The 18615-nt window shown below is 35.1% G+C and overlaps 2 protein-coding genes across 4 annotated transcripts in view; one reads left to right on the top strand and one right to left on the bottom strand.

The window, feature by feature from the left end:
- LOC140147989 (coiled-coil domain-containing protein 172-like) overlaps positions 1-18615 on the bottom strand; it is a 55486-nt gene that overhangs the window by 18092 nt on the left and 18779 nt on the right. Inside the window, exons 1-4 of one of the 3 annotated variants that reach the window (XM_072169810.1) lie at positions 12078-12291; positions 5385-5490; positions 3304-3389; positions 277-393 (exon numbers count right to left, since the gene is read on the bottom strand). In XM_072169810.1, coding sequence (XP_072025911.1) covers positions 277-393; positions 3304-3389; positions 5385-5463 — 282 coding nt within the window. In that variant the 5' untranslated portion in view covers positions 5464-5490; positions 12078-12291. Of the gene's footprint in view, positions 1-276; positions 394-3303; positions 3390-5384; positions 5491-12077; positions 12292-18615 lie in introns of those variants that run through there. The other 2 variants (XM_072169811.1, XM_072169812.1) reach the window with 2 other exon arrangements.
- The window catches only part of LOC140147986 (NHL repeat-containing protein 2-like), a 29217-nt gene continuing 16498 nt past the window's right edge, over positions 5897-18615 (top strand). Inside the window, 1 exon segment of the mRNA XM_072169806.1 lies at positions 5897-6106. Coding sequence (XP_072025907.1) covers positions 5971-6106 — 136 coding nt within the window. The 5' untranslated portion in view covers positions 5897-5970.

The following is an 18615-nucleotide window of genomic DNA, read 5'->3' on the forward strand; positions in this document are numbered from 1 at the left end:
ATGGGCTGAAAAGTACAAAAAAAGGTTTAAAGTCTTTAAAGATTTTAGGCATTTTAAAAATATCAGGGCACCAGCATGATCAGCATCCAATGGGGGAAAGAGAAGGGGGGGCAAGACTTTTGGCATAGGAAAACAAAGGTATAGAATAGCTTAAAGGGACATTCAGAGATTTTGGGTTTTCCATAATGTTAGTTTTATGGTTTGGTGCCCTACATACGCATTTTAAAAGATTATATGGTGAGAGAAAAATAATTTTCATCTATTCCATCTACTCACCAACTGACCATGGTGCTCAACTTTTTGTTTCCTTATTTCATCTAGCTTCTCCTGTAACATCTCCTGTCTTCTTGAAAACCACAGGACATTCTCCTCTTCACTTGCTAAAGCCCCCAACTGAATAAAGAATGAATATATATATAAAAAGTATGACTGTTTGAAGACGATTAGACCACATAAATTTACTTTTCTGGTTCTCATTTTTTCTTTCTTTTTTCCATGCAAAATTGGTATTGCTACTTGGTAGCAGTTTTAATCCTTTTTTGACACATTCTTGGAAAACATTGTGGTGCTTTTTATTTTTAAGGTTCTGGGTGAGGGGTAGATTACTGGTACTACAAAAATATCCTTTTGAATTTGCAATTGAAAATCATACTTTAATTTGTGATTTAAAATACCGGTATTAAAACAATTGTAAGATTTCACAGAGACTCGAACCAGCATCCTTGGAATTGCGAGACTAAAAACATACCACTAAAGAAATTACAAGTAACTTGAAATTAAGTTGGTCTAAAACTGTTTGAATTGAGCAAATAATGACAATAATTAAATTAAAAAGTGTTAAGTGTAAAATTATTAAAAAACTGTGCTCTGCCTGAACATCATCACTCTTCTCAGCAGACATGGCAGAGATGAGGTAATAAAAGGCATATAAATCAACTCTATACTCATATGGTCATTTTCACGGTAAAGGGTGTAACTTTGGATTTTAACACTTTGATCTGTAATGGTCTAATAAAGCTACAGAATTCCACGATTTTTGGCCACATAAGTCATCTAGGTAGCAGCTACCTTGGGTAGCATAATCATCTTTGGGAGTTACTGCATTCAGTTTTGGCAGGCTAAAATGTCCATAAATGTGGCCTTTTAGATATACTAAAAAAATAGGCATTTTTGCAAAGCCCTGTGTTTTCTTCAGTTAGTTCATGGATAATGTTTCTTATGCTGAAAGTGCAGTCATATGCTCAGTAAAAACTGCCACATTAGTTTTAATTGTGAACAGCCCTGTATTTTTGAGAACCGGACTTCAATATTTGTCGTTTCGGAGGCTTCATTTTCCGTTAACAATTGTTAACAAACTTTATGGGTATAGCTGTGGTTCACAATTCTTTGTTATTTCTTCTTGATTCATAACAGTTGATTTCTTAACTTGAAATAGATAACAAAAATTAGCCGATATTGCAAGCTTTTAAATTTGTTAGTATAAAATCTTGACTTCATAGAGGCGATTTTTCGTTAACTCTTTTGAAGCCTCCGAAACAAACTGTTCAGCTAGCTTGTGCAAATATAAATAAAAGAGCTCATCCATTTATCAAAATGTAGCAAAGTAAATCCTCAAGTCACTAGTTTTTAAACAATGGAGATATACATCACCGTTTGAAAATGGGACCCAATACAAACTTTCCGTTAACACTTTCCGAAACAAATGAAGTCTCCGAAACAACACTAAGATTAATTATCATCTTTGCACATCTAAATTGGTGTGTTTCATACTGATATCTGCATTGTAATTGTTACTTGATATGTGCAGAATGTCATAAATTTAAAAAAGTGTTGATATTATGGTTAAAATGTTTGAAAAATATACTGATTGCCAAGAAAGCCTGTTTCGGAGGCTTCACATGCAAGTTAACACCATACTAAAAATATGGGTGAAACAATTAAAGTGTGATAAATCTACAATATCTGCCACATAGAATACACACAACAGCTTAGATGATCCCAACAGTGTTCTTTTCAAAAAAACTACTTCTGCAATGTTTAACCATTGTTAACAAGAAGCCTCCGAAACAAAAAAAAGTCTCATTTCATGACTTGCTGTGAATTTACTTTTTGTCACAACTGAAATTCAATACTTAGAACTTAGAAGCAAAGCATGAAAATTGGTGATTGTGATATTTTTTACCTATTTTTTCATGTCAACTTGTAGTAGTTAGCCAAATATTTTACTTTTATGATCACTTGTGTTGTTAACTGAAGCCTCCGAAACACAAATCGCTTGAGTTGCCAATTCTGAAAAAATAACTCCAATTTCTGTGAAACTTGGCTGGGAGGTTCCTTTTAAGGGCGTGAGTGAGTCCCGGGAATTCGAGTCCCGCCCGATAATCCTATTACCCGGGCAGGAAATTCCCTGCCCGGGTACCCGAAAAAAAAAAAAAAATGAATTTTGCACATTGTTTTGTGTTTTTAATATGAAAATTGATACATAGTTTTCATGTCATACTCTATTAATGATATTAAAATGCATTCAAATTCAATGCATTTTGATATCATTAATAGAGTAGGTATCAATTTTCAGAATAAAAACACAAAACAATGTGCAAAATTCATTTTCTTTTTTTTTTTTTTTTAGGTCAACCATGATCCTAGCATTTAGGTCTAGGTCCAGAGACACTACAAAACCGAAAAAAAACTTTGAAAAATTTTTTTTTTTTTTTTTAATTCAATTTTTTTTTTTTTTTTGCAATTTGGTACCCGTTACCGCTTGAAAAATGTGCCGGGTACCGGGCACAAAATTACCTGAAAATCACACCCCTAGTTCCTTTTATCAAGTAGTATTTTTACATGAAGTTAGACATTCAAATTATTTTAGGAACCCAATTAAAACTTAAAAAGTATGTGTAAGGTTGGGAAATTTCCATTGTAAATGACACTTGATGTTTAAGATTTTCAAAACTGCAATTACAAACATAGCAAAACATGGTATAAAATTTAACTTATATCTGTTGACTTACTTTGGAATGGAATTTCACATGTATTCCAGCTTTCATTTCATAATTTTCTGAGCATATATAAATTACATTTTTTCTTAGATTTTAACCAAAATGTTATGGAAATGTCTATTTTTTTTATTATAAATCAAAAGGTTTAAGCCTTGAAACATTATTTTACTGGAATTTAAGTTGCTTCTATGCATGATTTCAGTAAACAGAAACATATTTAAGTGGTTTGAAATTTTGATCCTAAAAATCAAAAGTTACACCCTTTACTGTGAAAATGACCATATATAAATGTCTATTGTCTTACCTTTTGTGTAAGCTGACTCTTGAGAATAAGTCCAGATTCTTTTGTTTCCTTGATTTCTTTTTGCACTTTAGCAATATCATTCTTCACTAGAAGATAAAAAAAAGCTTGTTAATAATTTTTAAGTTAAAAGTTATTAGGCTATAGGCCTATTAATTTAATTATTTGTCTCAAAGCTCTCAAGCATACGTTAGTAAAACCGTCGCATAATATTTCTAAAGTCATTTATTTTTTATTTCCTTTTTTTTTTTTTTCAATAAAGGCAGAATCGGCACTTATTTTTTTTATTTAGTTTGAACAATTACAAGCAACTATTGACTCGTTTTGACTAGAGCGGGCATTTAATTATTTCTTAACAATATTTGGTTTTATAAATAAGTGAAGGTAGAGTTGTTATCTTTGTTTATTCATCATTATTGTTGATATTTCTAAGTGTTTTGTAATTATTTATTTGTATTTTTGTATGTAATAACTGGGCCATATGGAAGAACAGGGGAATACTTAAATTTTCCCCTGAATATGGACCCAGTATAAAGAAGAATAAACAAACAAACAAACAAAATTATTAAAGTCAGAAAATTTATTTATTTATTTATTTATATTAACATTCAGCCGAAGCCAGGCTAATCCTTAGTGCTCAGAGTCAGAGGCTACTAAATTCAAGGGATGCCATCCGGATATGACGGGACAGGGATATGGAAAGAAGTCCGATTTTAGATGGCGAAAATGGCAAGTAGAAGTAGCTGAAAGTTATTTTAAAGGAGAAAATTAGAAATAATTTAAATAAAATAATTAATTATTTTGAGATTTTCAATTTTGGACGCGCTCACAGGAAAATGATTTTAAGTGCGAACGCCGAAAATGCAATCAATGAGTGGGACAAATTCATCACACACAAAACAAGTGTTTTTAATAAAGTTGCTAGTCATGTGTTCATGTGTTTCCCAAGCACCATGCCAAGACATTAATATAACAAATTTGTTCGACCCCTTCTTTTCCCGTGTATTCATTTCATGTGTGATGTTGTGTGTAATTCAACTGTAAACATTATCAACATCATGAACTGCACTGCAGCATCATGGATGCCCGGCCCCGGGGCATGGATGGGTCATGCACTGGCTATCCAGACTTGTGCTTTTTATATGAGCTTGGAATGGTCCATGGATTTCTAGACTTCTCCGTAGTCCACTTGCCAATTGTGCACTACTCTGGCTATTACATTTAAGCTTAAAACTCTGATTTAATTAATGAGTGCACAATTGATAGATTTTCACAACTGATCTTTTCAGTCACCGTCGCCCTCTGTTTGTTAGCTTCCCAAGTGGACTACTGACTTTGCCTTGAGAGTTAGGCCAATTTCTGGCCTAACTAAAATTGGTGATGATGTAATGCATCTTTAAAAATGAATCTGGCTTGTGATTGGTCGCCCAGATCTCGTTATTGTTTAAATCCTCCCGACGCTGCACTGGTACCATTATAACTATACATGGTACACAACTATCTAGGGAATGCGGCGCTTTTGTGCTGGTGGATGAACGTATGCATCTAGCGCGTATTGTACCACCATGCTTAGTCTTGTGGTTAGATTTTATTGATAAACAAGTATGATTGACAGTGTGTGAGTCCGGGGTAAAGTTCTGCTTAAAAGTGAAAGTCCATAGTCGGTTTTTCGGATAATAAACTGGCAGATTCTAAAATTAGAATTGTTCAGTATTGAAGTGTCATTATAATTATGCCATTATGATATGTTGCATTCAATAATATAAGCCTACGTAGGGCCTATACTTTACTTTTACTGTCACAAATATAATTATATATCCTAAACTTTTTCATAACCATTTTATACTAGTATTTTGATGTAGGCCTACTAAATATCAGTATAATTTCGAGTTCAACTGAATGCGTTCATCATGATTAATAACATTTTTATTTATCAAAAATCGACTATGGCATAGTCTAATGGATTTCCCATGGATTAGCATGTGTCCCTCACGGACCAACCAAACAAACAAACAAACAAGCGGCTTCAAAAACATGAAAAACCAAGATTTCATTAAAATTCTAAACTGTTTGCACTTACTTACCTTCATTCAGCAAACTTTGCCTTTCTTGGGCCTTCTGTTCAGACAGCCAAATTTGTTCATACAGCACGTGAAAGTTCATTTCTAACTGTCAGCAGGGTCAGTAGCTCTAAGCAAAATATAGAAACCAAACATAAAATTCATCAAAATCCAGAAAGCTTAAAAATCTGGGGAAAAGTTTCACAAAAAAAGTTTGCAATGGCAAAATCTCGTCGATAAGCGGCGCTAATTGATTGGACTGCTTTATCCTGGCTCAGGGGCTCTATTATTATATGGGCAAAATAATTATAAAAATATCTAGAAAAATATATTGTTTTCATAACAGTGATATTAGTCAGTACTCAATTGTTCAAAGTGATCATTCGATAGGGAAGATAGTATGTCTTTTGTGCAAAGTCGGATTCTTTTTCCCAGACAAAATATGCAGAGATTTCCTTATTTTACAGTACCCCTCAAATAAAGTCGACTAATCTATCAAATCAATCAATCAAATCGATATGTCATTTTATTCATGATCGATACATGTATTGGTGCAGCTGATTTTAGGAAGTAGTTCCAACTTTAAAGTTACTGATTTCTGCCGTCAAAAATGGGTAATCTGATGTACGCAGCTCTGAGAGAGTGCAAAACTGACGAAGAGAAGAAAAAGCTGATTTTGCAGTGCTTAGAAAGGAAGGCAAATGCAGCCGAAGAAGATCGTCAAGTGGTTGGTGATTTCAAACAGGGTGAGGAATTCGACAGTATGATCATGATGAGGATGCAGATGAATAGCCGGAATGCGGAAACATTAAATTGTCATTAAAAATCGTTTTTGTTCAGTGGGTGTGGCTCATGGGCTATAGTAAAGAACAGGCTGGGAAAGACGAAGCGCAGGACCAGGGGCTCCCGCAGTGGCTACTTTATAAAAAAATAGCCCATACTGATACTCGGCAGTCCACGGACCACGCTTTTTTAATTTTATGCGTGCCGGTTCGAAATTCTGAAAATAAATCATTGTGGGGCGTGGGGGTTTAAACTTTTTGGGTAAAAAGTGTGGAATGATATAAAGCGTGGGATTAAAATAAAAAGCGTGCGGCTTATGCCGGCTTGTTCCAACTTGCAGTTGCAGTACCGTATGGCACCGGAGTTTCGCGCGGTTCGCGCAAAAGCGCACATTTTCGCGCATTTGGGTGTCCAAAGCGCATTTTGGGTTCCATCGAGAATGTTCACGATTTTGACCCATCGATAAGCTTAAAGTTAAAACTTACGATTTTATGCCCCAAATCGGCAGCATTTACAAGAAAATTCACGCAATATTGGTTCTAACTTCACTTATGTACATCAAAATACAAATAACGATCATTAAACCAAGCATAATGTGGGGAAATTTGCCTTGCTTTCGACATTTCGATCGACGATTTGTGATGGTCGCCATCTTTATTTTTATTTTTCCAGAAACTGGAAATGAACCGAAGTCGTTAAGTAATTGATTGACATGCCATTGTTTTACCAATGTTTTTTTTTGTGTTTTGCATTGAAAACAGGGGATCACGCATTTTAGTGCATTTTGACCTATTTTTGGCGCATTTTCGCGCATTTTGAAAAGTGGCCAGCGCATTTTGCCGTTTTAAAGCGCGCGAAACTCCGGTGCCTAGTATAGCCCTAGAACTCTGGCCATGATAGTGTCCGTTTTTACTTCCACTAGGGCCAGAGGCACTTACATTGAAAAATTTGTTGGAGATGCTTGAACGATCCAGTACAAAAAATCAATGCTTGATCGAACCAATACAAATGTGTGTCAGGTCACTAATTAAAGGCCCTTTCAGTGATTTCACAGGAACATTAAAAAAAATGGAAATTTGTCAGAGTTGCTTAGAAATAAAGAATAAGTCTACAGAATTTCATTAAACCACTTTTCCCTGAATACATCGACAAATTAGTCTAAAAACAGAAGTTTTAGAAAGGTTTTCTACTTCAACTCAGATCGACTCGAGAAAATCGAGATTTTCAGTACAGTCGCCAATTAATCGACTGGAAAAACTTCCTAGTCCAGTGTTTCTAACACGGGGAAGTAGAGTCTAAATTGATTTAAAACAGGCGCTTAATTTTTGTAGTAGAAAACAAAATCAGCATAAAGGTCACCGAGGCAAACTAACGGTCAATTCAAATATGAAAAACAGTTTTATAAAAAGCTGTTAAAATTGTGTATTTTGTTTAAAATAGTAGCTACTGATGTAATAAGTAGTAGAAACAATATGCAACGCGTGTTGGTGCGTGGAGAGTGAGCTTCTTTCGATCTCGAGTCGGACTTTTGTACTGTCAGTATCAAAAGTCCAGAATCATGCAAATGCTTTATTTTGTCTAAAATACACGGCTTTTCGACCGAACCACTAGCAGGCTATGTTAGCACATCTATGCCAATTACAAAGGTACCAAAATCTGAATTTTGATGATTTTTACGATCGTCCGGATGAGCAAATCACTGAATGGGCCTTTAACATGATAAAACCCACTTGAGAACACACAATCGCCAGTCATTTCTAAAGATGCATTTATACTCAATCGCTTTTGCAGAAATCTGAATCGCACGCATGATCAGTGTACTAAATCGCCGTCGTATTTGCCTGCTGAGCATGCGCATGAATCGCTATTTTCAAAAGCGACACCACGTATATTGACACCCTCTGTCGGTCAACGTTCTCTAGAATTGCACACATAACTTGTGCAGTTAACGACAATGATTCAGTCTGATGATGACCAACCTATGGGTATAAACACAGCTTTATACAATGACTAATTTACATAGGCACAAAAGACCGTGTTCACGTACCGTTACTCAGCCAAACACGGCAGAGTAGGTCCCGGATGTTAGGTACATGTTCCTATCTCGTCAACGTTATACCTTTCCAACAAGGAAAGAGATACGAAAAGCGAACGTCTAGTACCGTACCCTATAAATTTAATTATAATAAGGCCCTTCGTATTAGTTTCCTGTTTACCGCCCGCGTCCAAAATTGACAATCTCAAAATAATTAATTATTTTATTTTTATTTCTAATTTTCTCCTTTAAAATAACTTTCAACTACAGTACTTCTACTTGTCATTTTCTGACTTTAATAATATCAACTATAATGATGAATGAACAAAGAGTACCTTCACTTAAAGAGGGCCTAATTTCATAGTTCCAAGAAAAATTGGCAAAACCCGCATACAATGCCGCAAGATAAAATTCCATTTGATGCCTGTGTCTAGCGCCTGTTTACGAGTGTCCAGCGCAATGTACATAAGGGCAATTCCATGTTAAAATGACATTTTTTCAAAAATATGAACTTTGCAATTGGCAATGATTGATGATGTATTTTGATTATACACCCTTAAAAGTTAACAAAATAGACATTTTCAAATGAATATCAGCTGCAGTATTTTTTTTTCATTGATTTGAAGGATTTAATGTATTTTCCTACATTTTGTTAATAGCAGATAGTCAAAAGTAATTAATTTTTTTTTTCATTAATATATGGAACAAAAACAATTTTTTTTTGTGATAGTGTTGTTTTTTGATACATAATTTGTCAAAATAAAAAATAAAAAATTAGGAAACTGTGTTGGTAATGGTCAGGATGGAACGGCAAGCTGTATAATGTTAAGCATGTAACGCGAGTCACAAAAAACAACCTTTTAATGCAGTAAAAAATCTAAAGGGTTATAAATGTTCCCTTTCATTTTCCTCCTGGTTTGGGTCATAACTCATAATTATTTCATAAGGTTTTTGGTTTGCTACAATTGTACCACCAGAGACAGACTATTCAAAATGGTAACGCGAGTCACAATGTAACGCGAGTCACGATATTGTAACGCGAGTCACACATATTATACAGCTCTCTATACAGTAGGGCTAGAAAATAATCCATAAATAATCACTAAAACTTCTCCCTCCTAATTTTACCCTCCCAGGACTCATAATTATTGTACATCACTTAACAAATTGCAGGACTGGAAACCGTTTTTGTCTCCATCTGTGAATTCAAATTCACAATTTGACTTTCCATTATAAACACCCATTATAAACACCCACTACCACCATTCCACCCCAGTTTCTCCACCTAACCCCAGAACAGAAGAACATGTTTAAAGTTGAATTCCACAATATAAATTAAATAGAGCATGTTTAGAGCTTTCAAATTGGGCTGTGTTATCAAATAGTGAGTGTAACAGTCATGTAACGTAACGCGAGTCATGCACTAAGTTGGCCATTTTAAAAATACCAAACTCAAATGTACTTTGCTTCTGTAGTATAGCTGTAGTAAAAGGTAATTAAGTGGTATCAACTTTTGTGTGCAGCTTCTTGTTTGTGGAGAAATATTGAAAAAGTAAAAGCTCAATTTGGAAGGGGTAATTTTTGTAACCAAAATCACAACCACATTTTTGCTAATAAATGTTACATCGTTACATAGAGTTATTCACAAATTACAAGTTCACGTGATTGATACATGTAAAGAGAAGATGAATAAATCAAGTCTGAGGAATGTGTTCCACATTGATCAGCGGCAGCCTTTTATATTTTGCTACTATAGGGGCTCTGCAATAAGCAGACCTCCCCCTCAGCCTGCCATAAATTGCTTGATCCTCTTCTCACCCTGCCAAAAAATCCTTACCCCTCTTTGCACATACGGAAAATGTTTAGGAACCCATTTTGCAAACCTTAAATGGTCTATATCAGTTTTGCATATACACCAGGCACAAAAAGAAACTTCTCAGTTATAGTCAACCTTGCTGTTCAACAACTTGATAATTTTGCATTATTCTGAAATATACATTTTGTTAGTTGGATTTTGCTTTCTCGTTTGACATCCTGTTCATGAAAATCGAGCAAGAATTGACCAAGATATGTGCCTCCAAACCCCCAAAATCGAAAGTTGCAATTTTAACGATTCAATTGTGCCTGTTACACTGTGTGCTTTATTGATCGGCCCGTGGTGCTTGTGTACAACACAACGATGCATCCCATTGAAAATCGTTGAAATTGCAACTTTTAATTTTGGGGTTTGGAGGAGTATGTCGGGATCATTTCTTGTTAAATTTTTTACGAACAGGGTGTCAAGTGAGAAAGCAAAGTCCAATTAACAAAATGTATATTTCAGAATAATCCAAAATGATCAGGTTGTTGAACAGCAAGGATGACTATAACTGACAAGTTTCTTTTTGTGCCTGGTGTATATGAATGTTTCCATACAGTTTTTCAATGCATTTTATGTAATAAATGTATATGAAAATTGTATTCTTATTCAAATTGCCATTTTTTTAAAATTTCCATCATTAGCCCCCATTACCACCACCCCACCCCACCACACCACCACCCCACCCCAGAGGGGAGGGTCCTTTTTAATGCTGAATTACAGTATTTTTATAGTGCTAAAGTAAAACTGACCACAATGGAAATGAAATTGAGCGCGTTTAAAGCTTTCAAAGTGGGACCATGTAATCAAAATAGTGAGCGTAACGCATGAAGTCACGTGCTTGAGTCACACACCAATTTAGCTACAGTTGGCCATTTTAAAAATACCAATCTCAAATATACTTGATGTTTGTTTCTGTAATACAGCTGAGATATAAGGTAATTACTTAGTGGTATAAACTTTTGTCTGCAGCTGTTTGTTTGAGGAGAAATATTGAACAAGTAAAAGCCTAATTTTGAAGGTGTAATTTTTTCGTAACGTGAGTCACAATCACAGTTTTGCTAATAAATGTTTCATCTAGTTATTTACAAAATTAAAGTTTATGTGATTTGATACGTTGGGTCAGTAAGTACATGTGGAGAGAAGATGAATAAACCAACTCCTTGTTCAATTGTATTTATATGACATTGAATGTGCTGATTTTATCAAAAATGTAACGCGAGTAACGTGGAATTGCCCATAATAGGCCTATCCTCCCCGGAAGCCCTGCCAAAACTCACACACGTGATATGCAAATGTCCGATTTCCCTTGACGTGTTACGATGTGTGGTATTTTTTTAATTAGTTTGTTCTTTACATTGATCGTACATTGTATATGAATGAGTGACGTCATTAATCATGCATAATTGATCATGTTGATTCAGCGAAGAAGTAGGATATAGTTGCTGAATGACAAGAACAATATTTGAATGCCATATTAAGTACTTTATTCATTAAAATGTTTATTATACAGTTGTACTGTAGTAGTTTTTCACATCAAATTTGCATTGTTCACGTAATAATCAATGGAGAGAAAAACATCGGACTTGCATGTGTGATGATCATGATAGGTGCAGAATTCGGCGTACTTGATTTACTTCGAACCAAATTGTGTGTGACTTCATCAATGTATACATACAAATAGCGAAAAAAGCAAAAAGTGGTGGGGTCAGGAATTTTCAGTATAAAGGGTGCCTCAGTAAAAAGCGTGGGGGTCAGGAATTTCAGTATAATAAAGGGTGCCTCAATAAAAAGGGTGGGGGGAAATAAAAAGGGTGGGGGTCAAACCCTATACCTGATCTCATGTACGGTACCAATACCTTGTGTATTGGTACATGATTCGGTGAGTATCAGCAATAGCGAATAAATGGTCGTTTTTTACTCTGTTCAAAACGTCACATGTACACCAAATACAGCCCCCAAAATGGTCTACTTTTAGCGTGCCTTAACTCCGAAACAGTTTAGTCAAAGTTAAAAATGCGATCCCCAACCCTTAGCTTACCTTTGGACGAATTTGTTGTAATCTCCGCTAGCTCCGTGTTGAAAAATGTCCGGTACTTGCTTCAGTCCTGGTAATGAATATTTCTTCCGTAATCCAATGGTTCCAACGTGGGCATCACGATGATAGTCTCCTACACAACCAGATTGTGTCGGCCTGACGCTCGTCGATCCTAATCGCTAAAGTGAGGACAGCGTGAGCTCTTACCTGCGTAAGAGTCTGTAAGAGTCTGTTCGACAAAGGCGATTGTGAATAAGGATGATTGACAGCGCCGTATATGGTTCATTGGGCAGAGCCATTATGCCCATATTAGGCTGTTGTTGTGCACACGTCACGCATATATTACGGCATGGCAGCAGACAGGTTGCGCTGTCCTCTGACCCTGACTGTTCGTCACGTAGACAGACCGTGACCTGGGTACACGTACAAAGAAGGGGATGCGACTGCGAGCCGCCATTTTGACACGCGGTATCTACTCTTCAGAAAAATTACTTTTGTTGACGTTTTATATCAAACAATTTTCGATAACGGATTTCTACTAGGATTTCAATTTTTTATTAATGAAGGTGCATGTAGTTTTGAGGAATAACACGGGATGTTTTGAGTTTTATTTCAACTGGTGGTGTAGGAAGGTGTCAGAGTGAATTAAGTGAATGAGGCGGGGAATGAGATTTTCTTGTTTCAACGATCCGATAGTAGGATACTGAAACGTAGGCTAAAAATGTATACATTATGCCACGTTTACATGAAAACATTAGCTGCTGCGAGGTCAGTGTCGTTCAATTCGATACCTAAATTCCTTTCAGGATATTCTGATTTCACTTATAAATTTATAATGTGTACGAACGTGCTCCATACAAACTCAAAAGTATGAATGCAAGGTGTTATTGCTGACAATAGAAACATTGTTGCAACGTCATTAAAAACAGGTATGTACTACAGACAGTGTCCGAAATAAGGAAAATATGGAGGTTATCCAGAGGATAACTAAAGCATAAATTCTGCTTGTCCTCACTACATTTTGGTTGTCCCCAAAATGTGTCATACTTTGGAGGTAAAATATAGTGGTTGTCCAGGGGATAAGTACATAGCTCAATATGGTTGTCCCCAGTGATTTTTGGACAAGAGGACAAGAGGATAAGTGCTTATTTCGAACACTGACTACAGACGTTCTTTCGCTGAAACATGATACAGGCTAGTAAGGCAGTCTGGTCAAACCCCACTGCCGAGTATGTTAGCCACTGGTCCACAGGGTTTTACAAGGGATTGCAATTTAAGTATTTTGCTATCATCATTCAAGAATCATGATCATGATGAAGGAAGGCATGGCTTCAATAAATGAGGGGAAATTGTGGAGTAAAAACTAGGTCAAAACAACTTTTTGAAAACAAGTGAAAATGGCTCGAAAAACGTCTCGAAAAAATAATCGTAAAAGCAAGAAACGTACCTTTAGCTTTATAAAATCAGCATCACTTCCGTGAAGTTCCGTCACATGAAAAGATGATTTTAATGAGTGAAAAGTTGCAATTGCAGAAAATTTGAGACATATGGGAATTTTCTCAGAATACATTACGTTTTTTTATAAATTCTCCATCTTGAATAAATACAGAAATGCGTCATGCAGTAAAAAGATGTCAAACGTGCTTGAAAATGCATGATTTGCTAGCGTAAATTACCGTCAAAATGCTTGCGTACAAAGTTAATACAACATGCGTTAGTACTACTGCGAAAGCTTCGAGCTGGTACCGTTTTGCATCAAGCTCTTTTACATCAAAAATAGCTAAAAAATGTGAATTCTGGAATAAAACATTTGAAGCTCATTCAACGGAATAAAAGGTATGTTAGTTGAAAAGAAGTTTAACCTTGTTCAAAAGTTTAATTTGATAGAAAAATAGCAGGGCTTTTTAACCTTACATAGCCAGGGTTCGTAGCGGTCATTAAATTCCTTAAAAGTCAGTGAATTTGAAGCAAGGTCATTAAGGTCATTAAAAGTCATTAAATTTTGTAGAAAAGTAAAAAAAGTCATTAAAAGTCTTTGAAATATATTTGTATGAAGGAAAAAATAAAAATACGATGTATTTTAATAATTATTTTATTTAATTTATGATTACATACCTGCCAACCGTTCCGCTTTTGGCGGAACTGTTACACTTTTTAAACCTCAAAGTCGGTAAAAACGGAACGTTCCGCTTTTCCCAAGAAAAAAGGAATATTAATGATGATTCTTTCTGGACACATATATTTCCAATTTTAAAATGAAAATTCCTTAGAACCCTGACTGGATGACTAGGCTAGATAATGGTACTCATTTAACATTCATGTGGTCACCTTTTCATGCCCAAAAGACTCCCAAAATTGATGCATTTTGGTCGATTATCGGACCTGCATGTTATCAGGTTTTGCGTTCAAAAACTCATCTCTTTTTCCTCAATGAATATTACAGGCCTGGAAAAAATAGGGAACTCTGGAACCTGGTTCCCAGGAAATTTTGTGATTTGGAGGGAAATTTTCAAGTTCTAAATAAAAAAATACATAAGAAATAGTGGGAAATCTCAACTATGTTCCCGGGAAATTGTGCACTTTTTCCAGCCATGGAATATTACCTTAGTAAGAAGTATGTAATGTGTATTAATGAACGATGACGTTTGAGATGATGCTGGACTGATGTCGTGTAGGCCTATATGTATACTCTAATATCAAGTCATGTTTAAGTCTAAATTAAATTGAATAACTTGGGTCAAAGGTTTGATATGAACCTTTTAGCTGTATCCTTTGGCTTTGTGTGGCCGTCAGTCGGGGTGGACTTGGGGTGGAGGGGGGGAGGTTGGGTGGGGGTGGGTAAGTGTGTGTATGTATTTCCCTTGGGATAGGCCTACTATTTTAGTCCCAATTTGTAGTGACATCACTCTGTATGTTTAACATACTGAATTTTACAAATTACTTTTATCATACAATGTATTCTTCATGCACATTAGTACCCCCCATTTGGGCCCCCTCCCACATACCCAGAGATGTGGGGGGGGGTCAAAGTTTGATGAATCATTGTTTTTATATTATGCATTATATATATCAATTTCAGTCATGTAGGCCATGTTATTAGGCAAAAAAAAACTTTGAAGAATGTCTCTCATGTACAAAAGTATAGGAAACTGAAAACTTTAAAGCATGTTTTCTGGAAGAAGGAAGCACTTTTTATTAAAAGTGTAAAACAAGCCAGGAGCTTTGAAATACACATTAGTACCCCCTCCCCATGTGGGCCCCTCCCACATACCTGAAGGAGGGGTGGGAGCAAAATTTAATGAATCATCGTTTTTATATTGCGCATTATATATCAATTTCGGTCATGTAGGCCATGTTATACAGGCAAAAAAAAACTTTGAAGAATGTCTCTCATGTACAATAGTATAGGAAGCTGAAAATTTAAAACCCCTTTTTTAGGATGAAGGAAGCATTTTTTCAAAAAAGTCTAAAACAGGTCAAAAATGGTGTAAAAACCCTCTGGCTTCGGGGCTTAGTCCACTCGACCCCCACCGGGCTTTGCCCCTGAACCCCGCTGTTATATGCTCGGTCGCACAAGTGCTCCCGCGCAATATGTGTTCCACTTTTGGGGTTTCTGGGGTTGGCAGGTACAATGTATGTGATTATTATGTATTACTTTAGGGCTATTTCATTATAAATGACACGTTCACAAAAATGGCTTTTATCATATCTGGTTGATATAATTAGGGTGATAATGCAGTGTTATTAACTTAATTCTAAGTATGCCACAAACTACAAGCTACATGAGCATTTTTACAGAATTCTGTGTATTTTTTGTATAAAAAAATTGCCAAAAGGTACATTTTTAACCCAATTTTGGAGTCCCATTTCATTTTGCCCATGTATTCTGAATTAATTCTTTGAAAAATTAGGTACATTCTATGGCAATGTGCTTGTTGCAATGAAAATATGATATGTGTGGAACATCATGCAAGTTGAATGGTGAAAATTGGTGCAAAAATGTTAAAATTCCGTAGATTCTTGCAAAATTGGCATTTTGCGTTAAAAAAAAAAAATGAGTGTCCTCTCCAATTCATGCCTCCATTTTTGTTAACATTAAAGAGGAAATATAAACCCCTACCCTACCTGTATAATCTGTGTTATATTACCAATTGATGGGACAGGGCACTGATTGAGGAATTCATTTATTTTACATACAGTAGACCACTTGTTCTTGATACCACAGTTCCGCGTTAAAAATTTGTCCTCTCCAGAACTGAAGTTAATTACTAATAAATGTTGAAATAAGAAGGGTTATATCATAGAATGTGAAATTTGTAGAGGAAGAGTGGTCTTCCTTCTACCAAGGTGGCACATGATTTGGTATTTGTTGCATTTTTGCAAGCCTGTATCCACGATTCTGTTTGCAATTTAACAAATGTCCTCTCCAGCACAATTATGTCATTTCCATGAATTGGTAAACAAACTAAAAATAAAAATTTCAAAGAGCCAAACCTACAAGAAATTTTTGCATTTTATTGCAAATTATGCTTACAAACCACTTTAGTGTTCAAATTATTGTCCAGTTGTTGAGAACACATATGATATTATTCTGCATTGAACTTGGTTAGCTAAAATTGCAATATTCCTAATTTAACCAGAATATTAACCCTGTTTGTAGTGGATTTTAAATGCTGGGGATCTTTTATGCAATAATATTGATGCCCGGTATTGATGCAGCTATTTCTAAAGTTAAAGTATGCTTTATTATGTGTTAAAAAATGTGTCCTATCCAGAACAAATGACACAGGAGGGGTCTTTTATTTTAGGTTTTCCATGACTAGTACAACAGATTGACGAGAATACTCACTTATGCATCAGTGTAGCTATTGGGCAGGACAAAATGACTATTTCATGAATTTTTCATGTGAAGATAAAGTTTATCCTTAAAAATATGTAGTAATTTTGCACCATTTATCTGGATTAGTATCAATTTACTAATTGTTTTATATTGAAACTGGCATATTTAAGACACTGAAGTGTAAAGGAACATACAACAATTATTACAGACTAAATATGAATAAGTATGAACCCAATGTTGGTTACATATACTCTTTCAAAGTTGTGTATTAAATTGTTTAAAAAATGTCCCCTCAGACGGCAGCTATGTTTTACACAGCAAAAATTCAATTTAATTTTTTAATGGTTCCTGAGGGTTTGACGCTCTAATATTTTGAGAATTATTGACACACCATCTGAACTTTGAAATGATAATGAATTTGCATGAAATAAATGAGTTTGAATTTTGACCCCTTTTGGGACTCAATGTTGTCATTTATTATGAAATAGCCCTTTATACTTTCCCGTTAGATAAATTAGAACAGTAGATTAGTTGAGTAACCCTTCCGAATTCAGCAGCTGAACCTGCAGGCTGTAGTATCAATGTATATTTGTATAGGGTAAAACTAACTGGTACTTATATTAAGAGGTACAAACATAACTGGTACTTATATTAAGATGTACAAACAATACTGTTCAACACATCCGAGGTATGAGATTTAATAAAAAGTCATTGAAAAGTGTATTTGAAAGTCATTAAAAGTCATTGATTTCACTGTGGTCTTGACACTATGAACCCTGATAGCTCGGGTGGTCACCATAAGTTAATTGTTTTCGTTTCAGCTCAGCTATGAGATGATGACTGATGAGGCTATTAAAAGATTGAAAGTTGATTAAGGCGATATAATACCCTGATTTTCATCAGTACCCATCTTCTTTTTTTTGTTGCAAATTTATGAAGTATATAAATATGTTCATCATCTCATGTTCTGAACTTATAAAATATCTCTACATACAAAGTGGTTTTAAATCATTTTAGAAAATCATTTTAGCCCTATATATTTTTTGTTTACTGTATCCTGGTAACTGAGATGTGTGTTTCATAACAAACCATAATTTATTCTATTGAACATGTCCAAGTAGAATACATGAATAGAATACATTAAATCCTTTGTTATACTATCTATAGAAATGTACTCACTGATTATAACACTGAATAAATTAAATAGGCCTAATCTCTTCCACATAGACAATTTAATACTACATCATGTATGTATCTTCTATAATGTGTTGTTAGGAAAAGAGATTAAAAAAGGCTATAAGGTCAATTGGTTCAAGTCAAATTCAGGCATCAATTTTGAATACATGTGATAGTCTGTGATATCATACATGTCATAATGAGGCATCAATTTTGATATTTTGTCTGTTACTGGATATATAATGGAAATGTGTGAGGTGGATATATATATACTAAAATACCTTGGGATGTAAATGGTGAGTACAATTTAGATTGCCTAGTTGAGATGGATTGGGCAAATAAATATAAAATAGTTACCAAAATCACAAAAATGAAGCTTACGGAAAACTACCTAATATGGTGGTATAGGTGACAAAAAATACAATCTTTTTCAACATTGCTGTAGTGTGATTGTGGTAACCTGTTACCTATGGCTTAATTAAGTTTCAGTGACATAGTGTCGCAAGTTCCAAATACAAAATATAG

The sequence above is a fragment of the Amphiura filiformis genome, chromosome 3, assembly GCF_039555335.1.
Source record: "Amphiura filiformis chromosome 3, Afil_fr2py, whole genome shotgun sequence".
NCBI lineage: Eukaryota > Metazoa > Echinodermata > Ophiuroidea > Amphilepidida > Amphiuridae > Amphiura > Amphiura filiformis.